The sequence below is a fragment of the Rutilus rutilus genome (genome assembly GCF_951802725.1).
Source record: "Rutilus rutilus genome assembly, chromosome: 17".
NCBI lineage: Eukaryota > Metazoa > Chordata > Actinopteri > Cypriniformes > Leuciscidae > Rutilus > Rutilus rutilus.
The window spans coordinates 33,238,341-33,266,126 of NC_140230.1; the positions used below are offsets into that span (position 1 = coordinate 33,238,341).

The window sequence follows — 27,786 nt, forward strand, 5'->3', positions numbered from 1 at the left end:
TATAGGTTTGAACAAAAAAGGTAAATAACGTTACTGTGCTAACATTTTGAGAACATTATTAAAGACCAGATAACCTTATATTAACCTAATACTACTGGAAGAACGTTTGTTAAGAACTTCAAAGAGAACTTTTCCCCAACATTAGCTAAAGTTCTGAGAACATTCCCTGTTAGCTGGGAAGTTTTACTAAACTGCTAAATGTCATGTATATATTCTTACAAAAATATACCATGGTAACAAGTTTCAACCAGTGTTGTCTAGATTAAAATCAGAAGGGAAATAAGAATATTGTTAAAATCCCAGACCTGAACCTCACAATTGGTTGAATCAGATCTAATTATTATCATAACATTTTTTGGCACATGACAATCAGAAGTGAAAAATAACAAAACACAACACAATTAATGCCGGCAAGAAAATACTTGATGGAATTTTATTGTTTTACTACCATACATTACAAACACTGCACATTTTTCTTGTCCTGCATAAACAACATAACTAACTTGTCTTTTAGCATTGTGATGTGGTGTACACTCTGTAGACTACAGATAAGGGTGCACATGGACACCATTTATGAGGGTAAATCATCAGATAGAATCTCTTGTGTCCTTTCTTTGGATTTTTTCAAAGCTTCCTCCAGTTCTTCCATCACAGGCAGACGTCCCTTATATTTGTTGGTTTCGATAGACTTGAGTTTCTCCTGGTAGTCTTCCGGCAGGCCGTTCTGCTCCGCACCCATCACGATAACCTGCAACACACAAGCCACTTCGTTTCTACAGACTTGAATTCTACGGAGGACAGACCTTCTGTGTTCTCAAACTCCATTTTAGGATGACAGGCAAAAGTCTATTCTGGTCATTTAGAAAAGGAAGAGTAAAGCGGACAGCGTATCGGTTTTGTGTCCAAATGTCTGTACGTCTAAAGGCAACAAGTGATGATTTAAAAAAAAAAAAAAAATTATATAATTTATTTATAAACTTTTTCAAAGCATTAACAGAAAGCTTCATACAAGTAAAGTAATAACTTTTTTCCCCATAATAACCCTTTCCGCCATAAATATAAAAATAATATGCATAAAATATTAAGAGAACAATAACAATAGAACTAATAATAGTAATAACACAACTATAAATAAATAAAAATACAAAATGGTAATTCAACTTTAAATAATGTACTCATTTACAAATGACATCAAGTGATGATTATTTAACTGACATTTTAGGTTTTATCTTTTTTTCTTTGAATTGCTTTGATTTTAAAACTTTTGCAAAAGTTTTGGGTGGGTTTTAAAGATTTGTTTTATGTTTTTGAAAGAAGTCTCTTGAAGGCTGCATGTATTTGATCAAAAATACAGTAAACACAGTAATATTGTGAAATATTACAATTTAAAAGTGATATTTTCTGTGTGAATATTTAATATGAAATATCATTTATTCCCGTGATCAAAGCTGAATTTTCAGCATCATTACTCCAGTCTTCAGTGTCACATGATCCTTCAGAAATCATTCTAATATGCTGATTTGCTGCTCAAGAAACATTTATTATAAAATGAAATATTATTATTTGAAAACAGTGCTGCTTCATATTTTTGAGGAAACTGATAAAAAATATTAAGATTCTTTGTTGAACAGAAAGTCCAAAAGAACAGAATTTATTTGGAATACAAATAAATACATTATAAATGTTTTACTGTCACTTTTGAATAATTTAATTGCTTTATTGCTGGATAAAAGTATTTTTTTTATCTGACCTCAAACTTTTGAATTATAGTGTAAATGTAAATTTTAGATTAAAATGTAAATCAATGTATAAAGGATACCTTAGGTCTTGTCACCAGAAACTTATCCATAGAATCACCATAACTTTTTCATCATTACATGATTCTGCAGTGTCACAAACTAATCTTTACATGTTTTACAAATTGTTGTAAGTGATGTAACTAGAACAGTGTTTCCATGATGACAGATTTATTCATAAAGCCATAACAAGCACATTCTAATTGCCTAATTCGTCTACTTAAAGTAACATGTCCATAATATAAAAAGGTTATTTTGTGGCAGAGACTCTTGTATAAAAATGATTCCAGATATTCCAGATACTTCGGTTTAATGTGTTTTTGTTGTGAAGGGCAGTATCACTGACCCAGTTGCTGGCGGTGCTCTATTGTGTCATACTTACAAAGCCGGCCGGGGTAAATGCCAGAAAAAAACACCACAACATTGTCCTTTCCCAGCAGCACAAATAACAAACTCATTCTGTTTTGAAGAATGATATCAGATTACTCTGTTTAGAGAAGCACAAGTTTCTGTTGTTTTAATTGCTTCGACGCACAAGAGATGCAGGGAAAACAGAATCAGCTTCGTTCATTTATTATTTAAATCCGTTTTTGGATCTTTCAATGATTCAGTGGATCCAGTTCACAAATTGAAATGAGGAGAGTCAGTAAATGATGACTATCCCTTAAATTTACGCACAGTTAGTTTATCTTCAGTAGATGTCAACAGGTGGGACAAAACATTGGATCAGGGTCAAAATATCCGACCTGTGCATTAGGACTTGCAGTGTAAATGCAGCCACAGTTAAAATGTATTTTTCTTGAGATTATCGTCGGGTAAAAAATGCGTCGGATCAGAGGTCACTCGTCCGCCAGACCTCGACTCACGTACAGCCGTTACCGGAAGCCAGTGATTATAGTTGATAAAGTTATAAATATGGATATTTTTCATACAAAAACGCATGGGCTCGCTTCAGAAGGCCGTTATTATCCCTCTGGAGTCATATGGATCACTTTTATTATGGATGGATGCACTTTTTTGGGCTTCAAAATCTCAGGTACCATTCACTCCCATTATAAAGCTTGGATTTGTTTTAACATAACTCCGACTGTGTTTGGCTGAAAGATGAAAGTCACCTAGGATGGCTTTAAGGTGAGTAAAATTTTAGGTGAACTAATCCTTTAATGTTGTCATCTCGAGACTTGCATGGAAGTTTGCTAGTTGAGCTAAACTAAAGTCCTGATTAAAGCCTCATGTTTGTTGTGACATTACAGGAAGCAGGAGACTGTACCTCTAGATAATGTGGTGAAGGTGGCGCATACACACAGCTGTTCATGATGTATGTCCGACAGTGGAGATCCTGGTCACTGGTGGACACGAACACCTCCATTGGGCTGTAAGTCCCCATCTTCACGTTCTCCTGACTGCAGAAGAACATTCAGCACAAATGAGGACCTCCATCATTCACTTACTTCTGCTTACTGCTAATTAGGTATATGCAACATTTTCACATAATGATCTCTCATGTGTCTCTTTATAAAGTGTGGGTTGTGGGTCTGAAAGCTCCTACCGGTCCAAGGACTCAAGGTCGGTCATGTTCATCCTCCACACGACCCCCCACACCTCTTCACCTGGGCTGTGCTCGATGGTCGCAACACCACCTTGCCAGCGCTGACTCGCGACCCCTTTATGGTTGCCAAACACCAGCTTGTAGTCCTAGAGGAGTTGACAAGTTAGTTAGATAGACAGACAGATTCACTGATCTATATGAACTACATATGGTATTATATAGATCAGTGGATAGAAAGGTTTACACCTGGTATTGAGATGCGTTCTGATCGATCGGATCACAAGTAGACGAGAGACACATACCCGTTTTAATACATCTCTTTTGTCCACTTTCAACCACTTCTGTCCTGATTTCTTCAAGGAGACGGTCTATAGGCGGGTGAATGTGTTTTTTTTTGTGTGTGTTTTTTGTTTTAGATCACTCGATCTAATGGACAAAATAACTATGCTTAATTTACATGTGAACGCACACAGAGATGATGGAAAAACATACGGAGAGCATCATCTTTCGTTTCTACTCTGACAGACGCAAGACTAGCCGAACGCTAGTGTGTGTGTGTTAGAAATGTGTGTTAGAGTGTGTGTTAGAAATCAGGAATGGTGAGAGAACATTGTGCTTGGTACGTTTTTCATCTTTGAACCAAACTTGGATCTTCAGCCGGCAAATTTTTAATCCCGTCTTGCTAGAGCTCTTCCCATAATGTTTGTGCATTTGATCAGGAGGCGGAGAGTAGATGGTCTTTTGTGGCTGTTCGAAAACATTCGACCAAATGGGCGTTTACACTACGACAGCAATCCGGTCTAAAGCGTTTACAATTACATCTGGAAGTGGTGGAAAGTGGACAAGCTCAAATCATTTTAGACTGTTTACACCGGTATTTAGAGTCGTCCACTAGTGATCCGATCAAGCAAAACGCATCTTAATACCAGGTGTAAAAAGGGCCATAGACAGATAGAATGATGGAACAAATGAACGATAGATAGATAGATAGATACCTTCAGTTTGGCCACACAGTGAATGATAGCTGATGGATTCTTCAGTTGCAGTCGTTCTTTCAGAAGGTTACTGCCGTAGGCAAAGTACAGGAAGGTTGATCCGTTCCTGTGATCGGTGCTGTTGTCCATGATTGAGACTTCGGAGGGCAGAGGGACTAGGAGGATGAGGAGGATGAGGAAGAGGAGGAAGAGGAGGGACAGGGTGAGGAAATGGACAGATTTCAGTGGAATCACGGTCGGCAGGGTTCAGAGGCAACGCGAATGGCGTGACAGAGATGGAAAACACCTCTGTTACAGGACCTTTCAGCAACACTCCATTCTCATGCAAATCCATTGTGTCCCGTTCCACTGCATTCATCTGACACTAAAGAACTTTCCCAACTGTCCCTCTAGTGGAAGCAGCAGGAATAACCTGCAGGGTGGTGAACATTCCCCACCTAAATTCAACCCAAAACTGGCATTTTAGCTGATTATTATCATGTTGCTTTCACCTCACTCGTGTTTTAACGCATAAATGTGCAAAGTGACTATCAGTGTAGGAACATGGTGTTTTAATAAAAAAATAAAAAAAGGCCTATAAGAACTGATTTATTGTTTTAGGTTCTCTTGGTTTAGGTTTGTTGTTTCTAGACCCTCAATACTCATCCACTCATATGTGTTTGATAAAACAAGAGCAAGCGAGCTTTAACAATGAAAACCGGACATAAAGCAGTGATAGACAGATACACAAGTTCATCAAGCGTTTCATCACCCACCTGCCGAATACAGAAGGCTGAATCCAGCAGCGAGCAGCATGAAGAGGGTTTTACAGGAGGACATGGTGTTTGTTTCAGGGTTGACCTGGTTCTTTGTCGACGGAGAGACGGCTGGAGCGGGACATTTGGACGGTGGGAGGTTCCCTTCCCTCCCCTTTTGTTCTCATCAAACCCAGAGGGGTCAAATGCTTTTGTTGAGTCAATGTAAATGTGATCCATTCGTGTTTATTGATTAACACATCTTCACATAGACAAACATCGAGCCTTCAACAAATCTGAAATTCAGAAAGATAGGTTTTGTGAAATTCTTATGAATAAACATCGGGTAAATATAGGCCTACATGGTAATATAGATACTATGTATTTTGTAATTTAACAGGAACTGTATTAAACCAAACAAAACATTGTCTATTGAAGCCTTTTGAACCTGTCAATAATTGCCTGAATGTTTGTATCTTTGTCAAATGATTACATATCTCTTATCTTTAACCCTCGTGCAATGTTCCATTTCTGGGTACGGCCTTGTTGGAGCAGGTCAAATTGGATTCAATACAATTCCTCCAAAAAATCACACTATGAAAAAAATCATCATACTATTTTCACACATTACAAAGAATAAATAGCTGAAATTATGATTTATAAAAATGTTTTTAACAACTATTTTTAAGACTGCCCCTCCCCACACCTGTGGGACGTGTGCAATAATTTTCATATTTGATTCTTAAAAGAAATGACAGAGCAATAGATAAATAGCGATAGATTCTCCATTTATGTATGTGTTTATGTGTGTTTTAGAGATTTTTAATTCAAATCAAATATTAAGATTACTGCCCTACCTCTGAATAGGATGTCTACTATTTTGAAAATTCTAGAAAAATATATGGTCCAGATCACTCAACCCATATATGGAAATCAAAAAGTCCTTGTCTGGTCATCAGTAAAGCCTGGATGTTGTCTAGTGGGAACTTTCGGACTGCACCCAAAAAAATATTTTCTTTTTTTTTTTTTATATCAACCAAAAATTTGGCACAGAACTTGTTGGCTTTTATTTTCTTAGATTTAGAGTTAAACAAGCTTTGTAAAATACATATTTAATATATAAAATCTATATTTAAAAATTTTCATAAACTTTCTATAACTTTACTTTTAAAACTTTTTTTTTTTTTTTTTTTTTTTTTTACTTCTGCAATAATCAGTGACGTTTTGCCTTGAGTTCAACCAAACTTGATTTTGAGAGTAACCCGAAGTATTCCAGATTTATAACAATTTAAGTTGTCTAAAAAAGTGGGACTGACAGCAGGTTAAACAGTTTTGTTCTTCAGCATTTATTAATCTTAGTTAATATTAATTTCTACATTTACATTTACATTATTAAAATCAAAGGTTGTATTTGTTAACATTAGTTAATGCACTGTGAACTAACATGAACAAACAATGAACAGCTGTATTTTTATTAACTAACATTAACAAAGATTAATAAATACTAATGAACCTTATTACCCCTAAATGGGCTCCATCAACAGCAAGGGCGTACAAAATGTCTGATTGCACATTTTACAACACATCAGCGTATTGAAACTTTGCATGCATGTGCACGACCTTAAATGGGGAAAAGTCACAAAATTTAAGAAAAAACAACATAGGTTAAAATTTCAGATGGCTTGACAAAAGAAACAATAGCTCATTTTTGCCATCTGTGGCTGACAAAATATTTTTTACATATTAAAATAAGCGGGAGAAAGCTCCTTTTTAGCTTCATGGGGTTGTAAAAAAAAAAAAATTATCATTATTTTGGGTCTGTACAGTTGCCTTAAAACATTAAAATATGTGGGTCAAAATGACCCACAAACGTAATCGAAATGAAGTGTGTATGTGTCAAAATAAATCAGCGTGTTGAAAATTTGTATGCATGGTAATGACCCTAAATGCGGAAAAGTCACAAAATGTCAAAAATAATTTTTCTTGGCATTTTGAATTTTTCTCATGATTTAGGGTCATGATGAACATAGGTTCGTGAACTCAAAAATCAAAATGGGTCAAATTGACCCGCAACATAATAAACAAGAGGGTTAAGTTTGTAACACATCTGAAAATAAAATAAAGACTTAAGCTTCACTGATTTGCACATAAACTGATGCAATGCAATTTAGATGCAATGCCAGTAGACGGCAGTGTTACACTTAAAGGTATAAATAAACGAGACCTGATCAGTTTTTAATGATTAATTAATTGCAATGGCTGGCTTTTAAATAGTCTTATTTATAGAGCTTTAATTGTTTTCTTTAGAATTCCATTAACAGTTTTGGTTTTGGTTTATATACACGGAGCACTTTAGGGGACGAACTGGTCTCTCGGTTTGACAAGATGTAACTGGCATCAAATCTCTGAAAGATTTGATTTTGTTTGAGGGTTTCTTTGTTTCCACAGAAAACTGGTTTAGTTTCCCACGAGGACAGAGTCAGGAATTTGTTCCGAGACAAGTCGGCTAGTAACATTTAAAAATGTTACACGAACAAGCATGTTCAACTAAAACGTTTCAGGGGGGGGAAATACATTCCATGAACGATGTAGGCTATAAATACCGTTTTTGTGCTATCATTTTAAATGAATGTTTTGTTAACGTTACCGGAAGAATGTTTGCCAGTTCTTTAAAGTCACTTCCACTTCGCATAACCCGTGTGTGTGTGTGTGTGTGTGTTCCTGTGCTCGTTTGTTTGTGCGCCTCCCGTTGAGCGGCTTCATGTTCTGTTCCCGTTCCAGAACAACGATGGCGTCATCACTGCGGGACAGAGCGGCTCGAGCAGTGAGGCTGCTGAGACATCAAATAAACCGGGGTCACTCCTGGAGCAAATAGCCTACACGCGTTTGGGTGTCCTACCAGTGGGATGCATGTGGAAAAACAAGTTTGCATGCAGTTTTACAGCTGTGTCGCCTGCAGCGATCCTCCAATGAAGGAAGCTTCGGTCACATTGTGCGTTATGAGACGTCCGCAGATGGGACGCACCTGTCACTAAACTCTTCCATTGCATTGGGGAAATGTTTCCCTTTCTTGTCTGTTCCCGATTTGACAAGCCAAATACTAACTTTATCTCCGTAATCCCCCCAGTTATCAGACACTTTTTATTCTGGCAGAATTATTTTAGAATGCTTCATAGACCAGGCCTAGTTTTTATTATTATTATTAAAATGTTTTTATGGTTTTGGTTTTAGTTAAATAATGGCAAGTATGTATGTGAGTATTTGCAGGCCGAACCTCTCTGAGCTAAAATATTTACCTGAGGTCCCTGTGAGATTTTAAGTTAATATTTCAATAATTTAACAACACATTGACATGCTTTTCCGATGGTTAATGTGGTCACATGACATGCAGTTAAACATAAAATATTCCATCTTTTTAATACTATATAATATCTTGATTGGCTTTTATTTTAAAATTATTGTTTTATTTGTATTATGATTTAATTAATTATTAGCTTCTCATCAACTCATAAGCCCCAGTGTGGGAATCCCTGATATATGTCATCATTTGGTTTTGCATGATGCTGCATCCACAAAAGTCAAGCATGTTTAAAGAGGCATTTAAAAATGAATGCCTGATTCATCTCACGTCTGCAGTGCATATTGATGCATATTCATATCATATTTATAATGTTCACTGTACGCTGATTGTGTAAAACAGGCTTACGTTTTTTTCTTATTTCATAAAGTAATCAAGGTCACGCACCTGTGAAAATACAAAACGTCAAATGTTGAGCACAATATTAGTTGATTATTAAAGGACACCCACCTATAGCCTGAATATGTTTCCCAGCAGTGTTTGCATTCTCAGTCTAAGTGGTTAAAGGTAAAGAAGTTTGAGGTGTGTATGACCTTCATGACCTTTGTCATCCGGGGTCATGACACATGGATGATTGTTTTATGGAACAGAATGCATTTTTGCAAGGATTTATATACTCAACCACATAGTGCCGATACTCCAACTATAAAAAGATTTTTGGATTCTTTGGATCTTCCATCAATAGGGGAACAACAGAATATAACCTACTGAGGGCTGAAATAACAATAGAAGAATTAAATTGGGCCATATCAAATCTGAAAGCAAACAAGGCACCAGGCACAGACGGTTACCCGTCTGAATGGTATAAAATATTTAGATCCCAAGTAACACCTATATTGCTTAACTGCTTTAACCATATATTAAGAATAGGTGAAACCCCTCGGTCATGGAGAGAAGCGGTAATTTCAGTTATTCCAAAGAAAGGGAAAGATAAGAAGGAATGCAGTTCATATAGACCGATATCAGTCCTAAATGTGGACTATAAATTATTTGCTTCAATCTTATCTAAGAGATTAGAGGTTATTATCCCTGAGTTAGTGGATCTTGATCAAACTGGCTTTATACAAAACAGGCAAACGCAGGATAATATAAGGAGAGCATTGCAAGTAATGAGTCATGTTGTAACAGAAAATATAAGCGCAATGTTGATGAGTCTAGATGCTGAGAAAGCTTTCGACTCTGTTGGATGGGATTACCTGTATCAGGTATTGGCAAGATTCGGGTTTAATGATAGTTTTATTCAGTGCATTAAAGCATTATACTCCTCACCAGTAGCTAGGATAAAAATTAATGGTCACTTGTCTGAAACAATCCATTTGGAAAGAGGAACACGTCAGGGCTGCCCCTTAAGTCCGGCTCTGTTTGCCCTGTTCATTGAGCCTTTGGCCCAAGCAATAAGAGAGGATTCAGAGATAAAGGGGATCTCGATTAGGGGAGATGAACATAAGATCTGTATGTATGCAGATGATGTCCTGTTGTTTCTGACTAATCTAAAGTCGAGTATTCCTAAATTGATGACCCTTTTAAAAACATATAATTTATATTCTGGGTATAAAATAAATATACAAAAAACTCAAACCCTTATTTATAATTTTAGACCCAATCTGCATATAAGAAGACAATATGATTTCAATTGGAAATCTCGGTCAATAAAATATTTGGGGATAACTCTAACAAAAGATATAGCGAAACTCTTTGAAAGTAATTATGGTCCTATTAATAAGGAGGTAAAATCTGATATTTCTAAATGGACCCTGCTCCCATATGAGTAATCGAATAGAAATAATTAAAATGAACATGCTACCACGGATACTTTATCTTTTTCAATCACTGCCTCTGGAAGTATTGCAAAAACAATTTAATGAATGGGATGGTATGATTTCAAGGTTTGTCTGGAATGGTAGAAAACCTAGAATAAAGTTTAAAACTTTGCAGTTGACAAAAGAAAAGGGAGGGAGAGCTCTACCATGTCTTCAAGACTATTATTATGCTGCTCAATTGAAACCCTTAGTAAGTTGGTGTATACCCAGCTATGAATCAAGATGGAAAACCCTAGAAGTTTCACAGATAGATACACCTATACAGTCGATACTTGGAAATAAAAAACTAGCTGAAAGGAGCTATAACAGATTGAGTACTTGGACTGTATTTTCACTGAGGGTATGGTTCAGAGTATGTAAGAAACTGCAATTAGAGGATCAAACTGGAGTTTTAAGTTGGATTGCATTTGACCCAGGTTTTGAGCCGGCTAGGGTAGATGAGAGATTTAAACAGTGGGTTTGGAGAGGTATCACATCTTACTGTTCAGTCATCTCTAATGGGAAATTACAGAGTTATCAGACACTCTCAAATACATTTGGACTAGAAAAGCAGGATTTTTATAGATATTTGCAGGTCAGAGATTATTTTAACAAAAAAATTAAAAGTACATTGCCAGAAGATCATAATTTAATTACAATATTCTCAAATGCGTACACATTAAAAGATAACAAAAAGCTGGTTTCTAGATTGTATGGAAGTATGCAAGCTTCCAAGAATCATTCATCAATATACATTAAACAAAAATGGGAGAAAGAGTCTGGCTCACAAATAACAGATGAAGACTGGACAGATATATGTGTGATACAAGCAAATACCACAAACTCAAGATCCTGGAGGGAATTTAGATGGAAGAATTTAGTAAGATTTTTTATAACTCCCAAATTAACAGCACTTCATACAGGCTCACGGAGCCGTGGCTTTTGCTGGAGACAATGTGAAACCCCGATGGCTAATCACTATCATATTTTCTGGGCATGCCCAAAAATAAAATTATTTTGGCAAGGAGTAGTGGCAGAGATTGGGAAAATATTGGGAGTAGAGGTTGATTTTTCGTTCACTACTATATATTTAGGTAAAATACCAGGAAATGTTTTAGACAAGGATAAATATTTATTACAAATATTGTTAGCAAGCAGTAGGAAAGCAATAACCCGTAAATGGTTGCAGATTGACCCTCCAACTAAGGATCAATGGCTAGGGATCGTAAACGAAATATACAGTATGGAGAGACTTACATTTATATTAAGGCTCAAATTGGACAAATGTAACAAGTTGTGGGAAAAATGGATTATGTATGTAAACCATTGAGGAAAGTGTGATATTGTATATCAAGATGTTGGAATTATTTTGTGATACTGTCTGATATTGTAGCATCCATGATAACTTTGTGTTCTTTGTTCCAATAAAAAAAAAAAAGAATGCATTTTTGCACAGGTAAGTGTTTTACTTTGATTTGTTTTTATTTAAAATGATTTATTTTAATTTAGCTTTTCTTTTTTTTTTTTACAAAAAAATGGAACAGAATCCATGAATGCATTTTTGCAAAGTGTAAGTGTTTTATGTAAGAATGTTTATTTTTTTAAATTTAAAATTTTTACCAAAATGACGCATGAATGGAACTTTTTTCTGAGCTGTTTTAAACTTGACACATTATCTTAAAATGCAAAAGTCCACTAGAGACAATACTTTTAAACATCTATCATGATAACCACTTGGACATCATGTGCAGGTGGAATGGGATATTCTCATTCTTCAGAGCATTCGATTGGACAAAAGTTGTTCAGGATGATGTCATAAATATTTATGCAAGTCAAAAGTTTTCAAGAAGAGCCAGATTTGACATTTTAACTGGATAAACCTGCTAAAACTTGTAGGACAACAAATATAGATTGAGGCGGCATGGACTAAAAACACCTTTAAAGCCTTGATTTATTACTGTCTTTACTGTAGGCTACTCGGCTCTTTTACAAACTGTGCAATAAAAAGACGATAATGAATGTTTGAGGAGATAACTCACTATATGATCAAACATTCACCTGAATTACGTAGATAAAGTCAGCCAGTGAGACTTTCCGTCCCTCCCTCCGGCTTCATTAGAAAACTCCCACTTTACACTCCAAGTTTAACTTCACATTTGCACACTGGACTTTGAAATATTCCCAGACTCCGTCGTTCTCTGGGGATTTGTCTGTTTGCAGAGTGCAGTGTGACTGATCTCCTCCTGTGCGAGCTGACAGTGTTGAAGGACATTATCATCATCATCATCATGAGCAAGGAAGCCCGTCCGTCCTGGGACAGTCCTATGCAGTTCGTCCTGGCATGTGTGTCTTATGCAGTGGGACTTGGGAATGTCTGGCGTTTTCCGTATCTCTGCCAAATGCATGGAGGAGGTAAGATGATTAGTGTTTTACTTTTTCTCCTCATGCTTGCAGTGTAGATTGTTTAGTTCTTGACAGAGACACTGATAACAACAACAGAACAAAATATGTGCAATTTGATATTTCTTTCCAAAGAATTTTTTTTGGGGGCTTAAATCTTAGAAATATCAAAAACAACTCTACTTTGTTAAAAAAAAAAGAAAAAAGTTTAGCTGTGTGTATAAAGAGTTTTTCCTGGATGATTATGTATTTTACACTGTAGTCATTATCGTTATCCTCCGTGATGATGCTCATGGGTGTCTTACCAGTGGGATGCGTGTGGAAAAACAAGTTGGAAACAATAAAAGTTGAATCTCTTCAATAACTTCTTTATAACGGTCTGAACATTTGGACATGAAATTAAGTTGTTATTTTGGTCCGTATTAACTGCAATGCATACAAGATGACATGATGTGTGATAAAACATGATGTCAGTCGTCTTATGCCTTTAATTTAACGAACAAAAAATACTTCATGTGGCAATGTCTAAATGAGCTCATTTGTATTAAATAGGACTAAATCGAGCTGAATATATTACATTAATAAAAGATTTTTCACAAGCAGATCAGGTAGAAATAGTTCATTATAGTAAAAAAAAAATGCTGTTACACTTTATTGTAAGGTGTCATTGTTACAGTGTAATTATATATTTAAGTACTGAGTAATATTAATGAACTACATGTACTTACTATAGGGTTAGGGTAGGATTAGGATTTGGTTTTGGTTTAGGGTTAGTTAGTAGTTAGTAATTATGCATAATTGACTGTTATTACTATGGTAAGTACATATGTAACAAGGACACTGTAAAATAAAGTGGTACCAAAATGGCAATATTTACTTTTTACACTGTGGCTGTTACTATATATTATTAATTAATAGCAATTACTTTGCTTTTTCTCATTCTAGTGTGCTTTATGTTATTAAATCATAAATCAAATGGTGTTTGTGTGTGTGTGTGTGTGTGTGTGTGTGTGTGTGTGTTCTTGTTTAAGGACCAAATGTCCTCAAAGATAGTCAAATGTTTCACATTTTCTCTGTGGGGTCATTTGGTCGAGGAAAAGAGGAAATTCTGTGATGGGTAGGGGGATAGAAGATACAGTTTGTACAATAAAAAAAAAATCACATCTATCCACGGAGAGTCTACGTTATCTGGATATAAAAACAAGTGTGTGTGTGAGAGAGAGAGAGAGAGAGAGATCATGCAGGTCTTTTCAATTTTCTTTGAATGATATTGCAGTAAGATAAGTGTTAGATTAGTGACGTAAGTGTTTTAGTAGTTCTTAGATATATTTGTCTCTTCACTCGTTTGTGCAGAAAGTCAGTGTTCTCGACTTCATTGAGCGTCTCATCCAGATTCTCAGCACATATCAGTTGTTCTACGGTCAGATTTAGTGTGGGAATTGTGTGTGGAAGCGGAAAGTCAAGCTGAGATTCCTGCTTTACTTTAGCCGAGGCTCGTCTAGATTCATCTGGCAGAAAACTGATTAACATTTCTCCTCCGTTTCATTCGTCTGCTAAACGTCTCTGGTTATGCATTCAGTGCATCTTTGAGGAGCATCTCCTGAATAACAATTCACAAATCTTCTGTTTACCGTTTAGCAATGCGATCAAAGTACAAACGTAAAGGAAGGTGTGTTATGCGCAGTCAGTCAGTGCTGATTTGCATGATGCTGTCAAATATTCCAAAATTCCCTCATGATCCAGAGTAATCCTGTTTTCCTGTGAGGATTAGAGAGAGTTAGAGCGGCTCAACCTCCAAAGTGCTCAAATTTTACACTGTACAAATAACATGGAACGTACCTAACATGATTTACAGTAAATGAAATGTTCTTATTAATTACATATTGCATGACATAAATGCATCTAGAATTTGCATTTTTTTTTATTGTTTCAAATTTCATATTATGAAAGTAATTTCAAAATGGTGATTTCATGAATAATAACCAACTTTTTAATCCATATCTATAAGTTCCTGACATGATGTGCTCCTTAAATCTCTATAAACTGATTTGTAAAAGTGAATTATACAAATGGCTGAAAAAGTCATGGAAATTCTCTGGTAAAAAAAATGCACGAAATCCATCCAGTGTTATTTTAGTATCACTAATATGCTATTAAAGTTTTGTATTAATATATATATATATATTTAGTATATATTTAGAGATTTTGTTTTTTCATTTTTATTATGTCTATATAGTTTATATTACATTTTAGTTTATTTAATTTGAGTTATTTTAGAACTTCAGCTTAACCTAAATGAAAATTAGAAATGTTGCCTACTAGCTGAAGTAAAATATTTTTAAAGTTTTTTTATATTTTTTATTTTCATTTCAACTAATGATTTTAATTTTTTTTTACATTTTTTATGGTTTAGTTTTAGATTGATAAGTTTTAGTCCTTTAGTCCTCATGAAGCCACACAATGATGAAATAGGTGCTGATAAAGAGAGATAGTGAACTCTAGAAGGCTACTGGTTAAAGTCACCATGAAATCAAAGTTCTTATTTTTTTTATGAAATATTGTCATATTTATTCTCAATGATTTATCCATACACATCACAATTTTTTTTATGCATGCATACCCTCGTAATCTCTAATCAAAATAACTCCCTCTTGCAGCAACATCTCTTCTCTGATGATGCGTTTGCTGGCGCGAGGGCGGGGCAAACCTGTCAATCACATGAGATCCACCAATAGCAAACCACAACCATCCATTCAATTCCCCAATATCATTTTTTCTTGTTCCAAAAGCCACTTGACTTAAGTATACGTCACAATAGGGAAGGAAAGACGATCGCAACTTCCGTTTTATGCTGACTTTAAAGTGACCTTTTTTTTAATGTGTGTTTGTATTACTCCAGGTGGGTTTCTGATCCCGTATCTGCTGATGCTGGTTCTGGAGGGGATTCCTCTGTTCTGCATGGAGCTGGCCATCGGGCAGAAGATGCGTCTGGGCAGCATCGGAGCGTGGACCGCCATCAGCCCGTATCTGGGTGGACTGGGTCAGTGACCCGTACTTCACTTACAAGACATTTAATGCCATAAAATGATCAGATATCATCCTTTATCATCCTCATCTGTACATGCATTGTTCAGGCATTGCCAGTGTTGTGACCTCCATGTACTTGTGTCTGTACTACAACGTCATCAACGCCTGGAGCTTCTGGTATCTCTTCCATTCATTCCAGGTTAGTTTACTGAAAAATAAATGTAGATGTTTCTATGAAGAGAATAATGTTTTTACACTCTGGGTTAAAAAAATGAATTAAATTTGTGTTAAAACAACCCAGCATTTTTAGAGTGTATATGGGCTTATCAATTATCCCCTCATAAAGAGATGAGGAAGGCCGATGGTCATAACCAACATTTTATGCTACTTCTGCGGAATGGATTTTTCACTGTAAAATGTGCATTACACTTTTATTGACAGCTAAAAGCATCATCAAATTCATCCAAATTCTTTCCAGTACAATCTTACAAGATACATTTATTTGAGATGCAAATTCACATGCGTTTTGGGAGAAATTTATTAAAATTAAGTGATTGTTTATGCTTAAAACAAGGAAAATATTAAATTAACTCAATGTTTATGTTTAAAACTACATAAAAAAATCAGTCAATGGGATAATCTGAAATAAATCAGATATTTTTTCTCATTTCTAAGCATAAACAATCACTTTTATCAAAACAAGACTGTTATTTTAAATGTATCTACAGTAAAGAATATTTGTACTGAAAAACGAGACAAGAAAATCCCTTTTTGATGTGTAAACCAAACTAAACTTTGTTACTTACGCAGAAAATGGCAAAATAATCTAAAATCTTAAAATCTATTCAGTGTTGAAGAGTAAAACTAAAATGAGAACTTTTTCTGAGTAGTTCGTAATTCATTTCTGAAAAGATTTGCTTGACTCAAGTGGAACTATAATGAGTATGATCTTGATGAAGTAGTTGTCCTGGACCTGGATTATAAAGGTTTTGTGGTGTTAATGCGTCTGCAGTCAGTGCTGCCCTGGGCCGAGTGTCCCGTCAACAGTAACCGGACGGGGTATCTGGAGGAGTGTGAGGTGGCTTCACCCACACAGTACTTCTTCTTCCGCGAGACGCTGAACATCTCGTCCTCCATCGATGAGAACGGAGGCATTCACATGGGCCAGGCGCTGTGTCTCCTGCTGGCCTGGATCATCGTCTACCTGTTCATCGTCCGAGGGGTCAAATCTACCGGAATGGTGAGACTAAACCGTCTGATTCTCAACTGGTGACTAACACCAAAACCGTCTATTGTACAGAAGTAAACAGAACATCCTTAACATCAAACATTGAAATGGATTCATATGTTTTTCAATTGACTAATTATGATCTTTTGAAAGGTTTGTTTTTAATCGTCGGATTTCACTTTATAAATCATCATCATCACACACACACACACACACACACACACACATACATACATATATATGTATGTGTGTGTGTGTGTGTGTGTGTGTGTGTTAGTGTGTATGATGGTATATTATATATATATACACACACTTCCGGTCAGGTCAAAAGTTTGCAAACATTAAGGTTTTTGAAAGTTTTTGAAAGAAGTCTCTTAATCTCATCAAGGCTGCATTTATTTGATAAAAAATACAGTAAAAACAGTAATACTGTGAAATATTATTACAATTTAAATTAACAGTTTTTTTTTAAATATATTTTAAAATTAAATGTATTCCTTTCTAAGCTGAATTTTGAGCAGCCATTACTTCAGTCTTCAGTGTCACATTTTCCTTCAGAAATCCTTCTAAGATCATTTCTTATTATTATCAATGTTGAAAACAGTTTTAGCTGCTATATTTTTATTTTTTGTTTATAAAATTTTTTTTCATTTAAAAAAATAAATAAAAATAAAATAATAATATATATATATATATATATATATATATATATAATACACTGCCATTCAAAAGTTTGGGGTAAGTAAGATTTAAAAAAGAAAACAAGAGAAAAAAATAAATTGTACTTTTATTTAGCAAAGGCACATTAAATTGATTAAAAAAAGACAATAAAGACATTTATTAAATGAATAAATATTACAAAAAAGTTCTATTGATAATAAATGCTGTTCTTTTGAACTTTATATTCATCAATGAATCCAAAAAAAATCAGTTTCCACAAAAATATAAAGCAGCACAACTGTGTTTAACATAAATGTTTCTTTAGCACCAAATCAGCATATTAGAATGATTTCTGAAGGATCACGTGACACTGAAGACATGATGCTGAAAATTCAGCTTTGATCACCAAAATATTTTAAAATAATAATGTTAAAATATACTACTAGAAACCAGTTAATTGATTAATTTAATTTAGTTCCAACCCGTTGTACCTTTGACCTTCCTCCACAGGTCGTGTATTTTACAGCTACGTTTCCATATGTGGTTCTGATCATCTATCTGATCCGTGGTGTCACTCTTCACGGGGCCTGGAACGGAGTCAAGTACTTGTTCACACCCAAGGTAAGAAAGTCCAGATCATTGGGTTGCTTCTTCGTTGATTTCTGAGTGTTGAGTGTGCATTAAACCCATGTGTGTTTAGCTGGAGCAGTTAGCAAACCCTCAAACATGGATCAACGCTGCCACTCAGATCTTCTTCTCTCTGGGTTTGGGCTTCGGCTCTTTGATCGCCTTCGCCAGTTACAACCACCACAACAATAACTTCGAGAGGCAGGCCGTGGTCGTGTCACTCATTAACAGCGGCACGTCTGTGTTCGCCAGCATCGTGACCTTCGCCATCTACGGCTTCAAAGCCACCTTCAACTACGAAAGCTGTTTGGAAAGGTGAGACGCCACTCGCCAGCGATGTTCTGACGTATTTAAACATCAGGTTTAGTCATTCTGTGATCTTATCAAGAGATTCACACAAACATGTGCAGAATGAATGATCGTTCTCTCATTATTTTATTCCATCAAACATTAAACAGAATGTTGGCAGTCGGTTCATTTTATGATCTCTTGGCTTCTCTAAGTTTATTTTTAAGCTTGTTTCAGATGACGTCTTTCAGAATGTTTAAACTATTCAGAGTATCATCCATCACTTATTCACAAAACTATATGGAAAAAGAAGAACATGTCATGAAATCTGCAACAATAATGATGGTTTTCAAATAGGTTTCCTAAAACACTCATCCCTCATCTGTCATTGGACTCATTCACTGCCCTAGTGAAAAATAAATAGCATTTCACATAGATTTTAGTATAAGTACACTACAAATACCTTTAAATATGTAGGCTACTTATTTTATATAAATATCCAGCTATTGTACTTTTGCTATACTAAATTAATATGCTTAAAGTCTGCTAAACCAGAACAACTAATTTTGCTGAATAAAGATATACTTAAGTATATTTGGTTGTGCTAAAGTGGAACTATTGCAAGTATACTTCAGGTACACTTTAAATATCTTGCATTTAAAGATATTATACAGAGAATAGTGATATCAAACACATTTTAGGCTTAATATTATGAAATGTGCATTGTAGAATAAAGAAGTAGGCAACTCCAAAAAAAATATTATTATATTAATATCAGTAAGTCTTAAGTGATATGTCAGTAAATATGTTAATGGATTTGTAGTATACTTAGTATGAAATAAAAGTATTTTAAATAATAAAGTTTTTTTTCACTAGGGTGTATTTACATGCATGCATGCACACGAAATTCTGTTTAAATTCAGGTTGCAGCCTTATTCTGAATATGATGTTTATATGTGAACATGCATCTGAATATCTTGCTTGTTTTAATTTGGGGAATCAAAATATCGTCTTAAACTGAGTCGGACCAAAGTAAAAAAGTAAAAAGTTTCAAATACTCCTTTGGCCGTGAGCACGGAAAGACATTGGAACTCTGAACATCAAATTGTGATACAAGAAAGTATTTTAACATCCAAAAAAAGTACACCGACAATTTATGTAACATGAGTGTTAATTGCTCAATAAACAGTGCAGATGAAACTCTTGTAATCTCCCAAGGAAAGCTCTTCAGATCAGTTTTCAGAAAGCGTTTTCTGTTGATCCAGGATGAGGCTGTTACTGCTCAACACCTTCGATCTGTCTGAGGACACCATCAGCGTTGAGAACATCAGCTCTTGGATCAGTCATTTGAACTTCACTCATCCTGAGAGGTTTGCGGCCATCGCTTCAAAGATCGAAGAGTGCAGTCTAGAGGCGGAACTGGACACGGTAAACTGAGCTGTTGATCACCGCATCAGGAGATCACTGTCCACATTACACAGCGACAGTGATCAATGACTGACCAATTTGCCGTCGGAATTTTGTATTTCTATTTCTGCTTTATTTTTTTAAAAATTAAAAAAAATTTTTTTTTTATTTTACACTGTCAAAAATTATTGTTGGATTAACTTTAAAAAGTAAGTTACCTGGTTGCCTTAAAATTTTCATTTTAAAGTGTTCATTGAAATAAAAAAATTGAGTTAATACAACTAAGAGATTGGTTTAATAACTAGAAACTCAAAATATTATGTTATCTGAACCACATTAATTATCTAAGTTGATTTGACAAAAGATTAAAAGTTGTGATAACAAATCATGAAAATTATTTTTTACAGTGTAGGCTTACTTATTATTCTCTCTATATTTGTTTTTTTTTGTTCACACTCTCTGTTTACTCTTTGTCCACTTTTTCTAGGTTTGTCTTTCTTTTCTCCTATTCCCTTGTAAATCGACCTTGCCCATACAGCAGAGAAATATATTTTCAGATATATTTTTAAATATATTCCAAAATATAAAAAATTGTCAATATGGGTGGTAAAAATATATTTGTATAAATATTTTTCAGAGCAAAAATATCAATAAATTAAAGTGATACAATGTAGCAGAAACAGACCATACAAGCAATACAAAACAAATATATATAAAAAAACAATTACTTATAAACTTTCTATGGTAAATGATCAGTCTTTGGTTAACCCTCACCCTAACTCTTTGTGTAAAAATCGCTGTTTAGCGCTAATTTGACCTGTCAAATTTTAATGTTTTTAAAAAAACTGCATTTATTTGATCAAAAATACTGTGAAAACAGTTAAATTATGAAATATTATTAAAATTTCAAATAATTATTTTCTATTTTAATCAATTGAAAAATGTAATTTATTCTTTTGATCAAAGCTGAATTTTCAGCATCATTACTCCAGTGTCACATGATCCTTCAAAAATCATTCTAATATGCTGATTTGCCTTTCTTATAAAAAGAAAACATTTCTTTTAATGATCCATGTTGAAAACTGCTGATTTACATTTGGAAACAATGATAACATTCAAACATTTGTGGTAAGATTAAAAGAGAGAGAGAGAAATTAATACTTTTAATCATCAAGGATGCTTTAAATTGATTAAAAGCGACAGTGAAGACATTTATAATTGTGTGTATGTGTGTGTGCGTGCGTGCATGTGTGCGCGTGCTTGCGGGCGCACGTGCATCCGTGTGTGTATGTGTGTGTGTGTGTGCGCAGGCGGTGGAGGGCACCGGTCTTGCGTTCATCGTGTACAGTGAGGCCATTAAGAACATGCCTCTGTCTCAGCTGTGGTCTGTGCTGTACTTCGTCATGCTGCTGCTGTTAGGGATGGGGAGCATGCTGGGAAACGTCACGGCCATCATCACTCCACTGGGAGACCTCAAGTTTCTGTCACGCACACTCAGCAACGAGACCATCAACGGTAAGAAGGATGCAGCTGGTGTGTCACTGGAACGAGCTGGTTAAGGTGTGTATCACTGCAGCTTGATCAGCAGAACCCAGCATGAACGCCCACTAAACTTGCCTTGTACTGGTCAGTAATGTAGTTTGAACTGGTTTAATGGCAGCTATGCTGATGGCTGATATGTGACCACTGTCAGGTGAAAACATTGTCGGCTTGGCTGATTATCAAAGTAAAATTATAATATTTCAAATATTTGTAGTGAAATTTTAGTAAATATTATATAAAAAAAAAAAATGTATGAGCCTGCATCACAAAACCATCCCATTAATTGTTCATATCAATTCATATCATTCATTACATCATTCATCTATTTTTTTATTTATTTTTTTATCTGTGTTACAAAAACTATCCCAATGTTCATTCATTCATTCATTCATTCATCTTTTTATTTATTTATTTTTAGTTTTTATTTATGTATTTGTAATTTGTACTACAAAACCATCTGAATAATCTTGATGTTGCTTAATTTCTCAATTAATTAATTAATTCTTTGTTTTTTATTTTATTTACTTATTTGTATTACGAAGCTGTCCAAGTGTTCGTGAAGTTCATTTATTAATTAATACTTTTTTTTTCTTTTTTTTTTGTATTACAAAACCATCCCAATATTCTCTATTGCTTAATTATTCATTCATTCAATCATTCATCTATTTATTTATTTTAGTTTTTATTTATATATTTATTTTAATTTTATTTGTATTACAAAACCATCCCAATGTTCTCGATGTTGCTTAGTTATTCATTCATTCATTCATTCATCTATTTATTTATTTTACACAATATATTGTTTGATGTTTTTTTTGTTTATGTTTGTTTGTTTATACGTTTGTTTGTTTTGCAGGGGCAATTATACAGAATCGGTCTAAACTTTTTTGCTTAATTATGATCAGATGCTCTTTATATTTCTGCCTTATATTTCTAATTCCTAAATGAAATCATGTGAGTTCAGCGGTATATGAGTTTCATGAGCGCTTCTCTCAGGTCTAGTCTGCTTTCTGATAGTTTTCCTCTGGTTTCTGCCAGGTCTGGTGTGTCTTCTCTGCTTTCTTCTGGGTTTCGGCTTCACCAGCCGTTCGGGCAACTACTGGTTCACCATCTTCAATGAATACGCCGCGACGTTTTCTCTGCTCTTCATCGTCCTCATTGAAGTCATCAGTGTGTGTTACATCTATGGATTGAGAAGGTGAGAAACTCAATGACTCTTTACTTTACAGGCTCCAATCATGAGGGCTGAATTCACTTTAAAAGCACAAAGTAGGGTGCAAAACTCTTACGAAGCATTTCATTTTCAGTAAATGCAGTTTCTTTCAGGAATCCTTCCAACCTGAGAAGGTCAAAATTAAAATTTTAAATTTTTATGATTAAAAAAAGTCTTTTATAATCGTCAGGACTAAAGTCTGCAGCATTTAAACTCATAATATTCTTACCGTTTCTCGTAATTCTTCACTGTACGTCACATAATCATCTGTAAATGTGTTCATAAGCTCTGCACAGTTTAAAACTCTTTGAGGATTATAATAATGCTGGTTATTATAGTTGTTTTTCATACATACATGTTCATTTAGGAAATTCCTGAACTGAGAACGCTTGATGGAAAACAAACAAAACAGTTTTTAAAGTGTTGAATTTAAGCAATTCAGTACATTTTTAACAAACGTTCTTCCAGTAACGTTTATAAAACATTCATGCAAAGTTATCAGGTCATTAATAATGTTCAGCACAAAAACATTATTTATACATCATTCATGGAACAAAACATGAAACATTTAGTTGGACGTTCATCTAATGTTACTTGTTTTGGAATTTCAGAGAACATTCAAAAGTAACAAACGTTTGAGAAATGGAATGTTCTCTTTACATTCGCATAACCAAGAAAAAGCCTTTTTAAATGATGTTTTATAAACAAAGTTCGGGAGGAGCACGTTCAAATAAGCAATCCAATCTACTCGTCATCAAACAATTATGTCTACCCTAATCAGCATGACTAGAAGTGTATATATATATCCACACTGTCAACTCACCTAATATTCCTTGACAGTTTTTCAGCATCCCTCCACCACCCCGACTCCTCACTCTTGGCTTAATCTTTACAGCCAGGAATACGGGGGGAGTACTCTGGGTTCGGGCCGAATACCGAGCCCGGAGCCCTCTCCTCGGACAGCACGCCAAATACGCATTTATTCTATCTAACTTATTTGTAAGTGTGAACTAGTGAAAACGTTTTCAAAAAATGTATCTTTTTTTCAGAGAGCGTTCCAAAATAATGTTTTTACAACTTTATGGGAATGTTAGAAAAATGTTCTTATAACATATTTTTGCTAGCTGGGATTCCTGAACTGAAAATTGACACTCATGAATTGAAAGAAGATTTGAATTCTTGCATCAAACCCTCCGTTGTGATGATTATTTGTATGGAAAAGCATAATATGGTTTTTATAATCCCCATTTCTTCCACAAAAATAACCAGGAAAGACGGATATTTTCTTATATAATACTTGCAGCCAGTAAAAATAGCGATCACTAGGAAGATCCTCCAACTAAATATTGTTGGAAGAATGAAGAATGAAGAATTGTTAGCAAGTAATATTTGTATTTATTTATTCAGACCGAATATAAAATGTTGTGCATAAATGGCCTAAGAAATGTATTTGTCTTGTGTGATCCATGCGCTTTCAAATACTTGTATTTAACCTTTAATATAGTTTGGACTGATGAAGTATAACTGAAACCCAAACACATGAGTGCAATATGGGATAAATAAAATATTGCCTATGATAACCTTTATATTTTTTGTTTTTTGTTCTTCTTTGAACCTTGTAAAAAAAATAAAAAAAGGAAACAATTGTTCAGTTTTAAGAAAGTACAGATTTTCATGTCTCTGATGATTTTGATGTTTGATTTATTGTTGTTCGTCTTCCACAGGTTTGAGAAAGACATCGAGGACATGTTGGGGCATCGGCCGAACTGGTACTGGAAGCTGATGTGGGCCGTGATCAGTCCCGTACTCCTCATCAGCCTCTTCATCTTCTACATCATTAACTACATCCAGGGTGGGACACCGACCTATCAGGCCTGGGACAAAGATCTGGTACGGCACGAGTCCAACTGGGAAACTCCAGGGCATTTAGGAGTGGATGACTAACTGACATTGAATTAAATCGTGCAAATGAAAGAATTAAACAATACAAATGTAAAATCGAAAGAAATATCAAAATAAGCCACAGACTAAAAATGGATTACACCATGAAAATGTAAAATGAAAAATATATTTTTTTAAATAAAACAATCAAAATAAAACTTAGAAAAATAAATGAAATCATGTTAAATTATAAAAATGTCAACTGAAAATATATATTTTTAAAATGAAAAACAATTCAAATAAACTACTTAGTAAAAATTACATAATTTATAAAAATGTCAAATGAATTTTTAAATAAATAAAAGCAATCAAAATAAAACACGGTAACACTTTACAATAAGGTTTCATTTGTTAACATTAGTAAATGTACAGTATTAACTAACACGAACTAACAATGACCAATACATTTGTTACTGTATTTATTAATCTTTGTTAATGTTATTAATAAAAATCCAGCTGTTAGTTCACAGTGCATTTACTAATGTTAACAAATACAACATTTGATTTTTATAATGAATTAGTAAATGTTGAAATTAACATTAACAAAGATTAATAAATGCTGTAGAAGTGCCGTTCATTATTAGTTCATGTTAACTAAAGTAGTTTACTAATGAAACCTTATTGTAAAGTGTTACGTAAAATGCTTAATAGAAATTAATTAAATGATGGAAATGTCAAATGAAAATAAATAATGAAAACAATCAAAACACTTACTAAAATGTACTTAAATTATAAAAATGTAAAAAAAAAAAAAAAAAATTATAAAAACAATCAAAATAAAACCCTTACTAAAATAAATTTAATCGTGAAAATGTCAAATGAAAATAAATTTAAAAATGAAAACAATAAAAATACTAAAAATTACGTATAAAATAAATAATTCTAAAATAAAAACAATCAAAATATAACACTTACTAAGAATTAAATGATAAAACTGTAAAATGAAAAATATTAAAATAAAAGCCTTACTTAAAATAAATGAAAACACTTAAAATAAGGTTTCATTAGTGAACAACATTAGTTAGCATGAACTGATAATGAACAGAACTTCTACAGCATTTATTAATCTTTGTTAATGTTAATTTCAACATTTACTAATACATTATTAAAATCAAAAGATGTATTTGTTAACATTAGTTAATGCACTGTGAACTAACATGAACAAACAATGAACAGCTGGATTTTTATTATCTAACATTAACAAAGATTAACAAATACAGTAACAAATGTATTACTCATGGTTAGTTCATGTTAGTTAATACATCAACTAATGTTAACAAATCTTTATTGTCAAGTGGTACCCAAATAAATTAAATCATAAAAATGTAAAATGAAAATTTAGTTTCCAATAAACTCCTACTACAAGTTAGGCAACTTAACCCTTTCATGCATGAATTATGATAACCTCAGTCAGGATGTTTTTATTGCTCTGAAAAACAAGATTTGAAATGTCCACTTTAATGGACTGCATGCGTTTATGGTTTAAACTGAAGAGATACTGTATTAAACATAATACAGTAATAACAGCAATATTGTGTGTGTTTAACAAACCAATCCATAAAAATTATATAAAATCATGCGAAAACTTCATACAAGTTGAACTTCGTGTATCTCTGATATCAGAACATGAGGACGTGATTCCAGCAGAGATCTCTCAAGGTACACCTGTGGATCAAAACTCATGCAAACGCAAGAAAGTGCTTTTTGAATAGCCGTCCGCTGTAGTGACCTCTGTACATGAAAGGGTTAAAGGATTAGTTCACCTCAAAATGAAAATTTCCTGATAATTTACTCACCCCAATGCCATCCAAGATATTCATGTCTTTCTTTCTTCAGTGGAAAATAAATTAAGTTTTTTGAGGAAAACATTTCAGGATTTTTCTCCACACAATGGACTTCAATGGCAACCAGAATGTTGAAGTTCAAATCGATGACCCTTATTCCTCAGCTGGGATCGTGCAGAGCCCTTTGAAGCACTTCAGAGCCCTTTGAAACTGCATCGATTTGAACTTCAACATTCTGGTTGCCATTGAAGTCCATTGTGTGGAGAAAAATCCGGAAATGTTTTCCTCAAAAAATGTAATTTATTTTCCACTGAAGAAAGAAAGACATGAATATCTTGGATGGCATTGGGCTGAGTAAATTATCAGGAAATTTTCATTTTGAGGTGAACTAATCCTTTAAATCATAACAATGTCAAATGAAAATAAATGGTCTTATAACCAAACAGTTCTAGGTTCAAAGCCAAGGAATGATCAGATAAAGACACAGTGTTTCTCTCTTCCCTCCTCCGTGACGCAGGGTAAGTCAGTGGTGAAGGAGTATCCGGTGTACGGGCAGGTCTTCATCGTTCTCCTGCTGGTGTCTTCGGTCAGCTGTGTCCCGCTCTCGGCTCTCTACGCCTTCTGTCGGAGGAAGCAGAGAGGAACACCCGTCCCTCCGCAAACACTCAACACGGTGTCCTCCGACATCTGAACTCAAAGACTCGTGGGAAAACACACACGTTTGGGACCATTTTTACTTCGTGAGCTGGAGAAACGATATATATTTCTATATCTGACTGATGCTTGCATGATGCGTCCTCGTGTTATGAACACTCTCAGCTTCTGGTTGGTTGAACAATACAGTTAGCTTATTAGGACTAAAACATTTTTACATTTTACATTTGAAAATCTGATTCATGGAAAGGACTTTTTTTTTTCTTACGGCAACAATAAAACTATTTATACATTAAATGAACAGCAGATACATTTCCAAACACTGAATATCTGGACTGTGAACTACAGTAAATGTAGTACGAAACAGTATGAAATTGTGTAAAACTATGTGTAAATAACTTTTTGTATTATTTTAGTAGTAAATTAAATTTTGTACGTCAAATCACAATATTTTGGATGCTTAATGAACAAATGAATGAACGTTTTCCCCTGTATTTCATTCTTTTTTTGCTCTTAATTTTTATATATATATATAGAGAGAGAGAGAAATAGAGAGAGAGATGTGGTGTATTTGGAGTAATAAAATATCAATATTCTGAGGAATATCAGTGAATTATTGATAATAATCTTAATATATTTCTTGCCAAAACATAAGTTGTATGTTTTATTGGACTCAATTGAGTTGAAGTCCTGATGAAGTGTCAATATCTTGTTTGCCAGCACTTAATAAAGAAATGTATCCTACACAGAATCATGTCCAAGAATGTTATAGTCTTGAACTTGT

General features: G+C 34.3%; 2 protein-coding genes across 2 annotated transcripts; one reads left to right on the forward strand and one right to left on the reverse strand.

The window, feature by feature from the left end:
* Window positions 1-405: 405 nt before the first annotated feature.
* Window positions 406-7,858, reverse strand: ggctb (gamma-glutamylcyclotransferase b). Its single transcript, XM_084385934.1, has 6 exons — window positions 7,722-7,858; window positions 5,096-5,370; window positions 4,341-4,495; window positions 3,346-3,491; window positions 3,067-3,199; window positions 406-748 (listed from the first exon to the last, which is right to left on the reverse strand). Exons 2-6 carry the CDS (start codon window positions 5,157-5,159, stop codon window positions 572-574), a joined length of 675 nt encoding a protein of 224 aa, XP_084242060.1. The 5' UTR covers window positions 5,160-5,370; window positions 7,722-7,858; the 3' UTR covers window positions 406-571.
* Window positions 7,859-12,376: 4,518 nt separating this feature from the next.
* On the forward strand, window positions 12,377-27,651 carry slc6a20 (solute carrier family 6 member 20). Its single transcript, XM_084385166.1, has 11 exons — window positions 12,377-12,643; window positions 15,531-15,671; window positions 15,766-15,857; window positions 16,671-16,898; window positions 18,057-18,167; window positions 18,247-18,488; window positions 19,727-19,889; window positions 21,179-21,383; window positions 22,449-22,608; window positions 24,348-24,513; window positions 26,866-27,651. The coding sequence occupies exons 1-11, from the start codon at window positions 12,520-12,522 to the stop codon at window positions 27,037-27,039; spliced, it is 1,806 nt and encodes a 601-aa protein (XP_084241292.1). The 5' UTR covers window positions 12,377-12,519; the 3' UTR covers window positions 27,040-27,651.
* The last annotated feature ends 135 nt before the right edge of the window (window positions 27,652-27,786 follow it).

Excerpts from the sequence above, each read along its gene's own strand:
- ggctb (XM_084385934.1), bottom strand. The coding sequence starts at position 5,159 with ATGTCCTCCTGTAAAACCCTCTTCATGCTGCTCGCTGCTGGATTCAGC. Across the intron at positions 4,496-5,095 it reads CAGCCTTCTGTATTCGGCAG|TCCCTCTGCCCTCCGAAGTC; the intron begins GTGGGTGATGAA and ends TCATCCTCCTAG. Across the intron at positions 3,492-4,340 it reads ACTGTGTGGCCAAACTGAAG|GACTACAAGCTGGTGTTTGG; the intron begins GTATCTATCTAT and ends CAACTCCTCTAG.
- slc6a20 (XM_084385166.1), top strand. The coding sequence starts at position 12,520 with ATGAGCAAGGAAGCCCGTCCGTCCTGGGACAGTCCTATGCAGTTCGTC. Across the intron at positions 18,168-18,246 it reads AGTACTTGTTCACACCCAAG|CTGGAGCAGTTAGCAAACCC; the intron begins GTAAGAAAGTCC and ends ATGTGTGTTTAG. Across the intron at positions 22,609-24,347 it reads TACATCTATGGATTGAGAAG|GTTTGAGAAAGACATCGAGG; the intron begins GTGAGAAACTCA and ends CGTCTTCCACAG.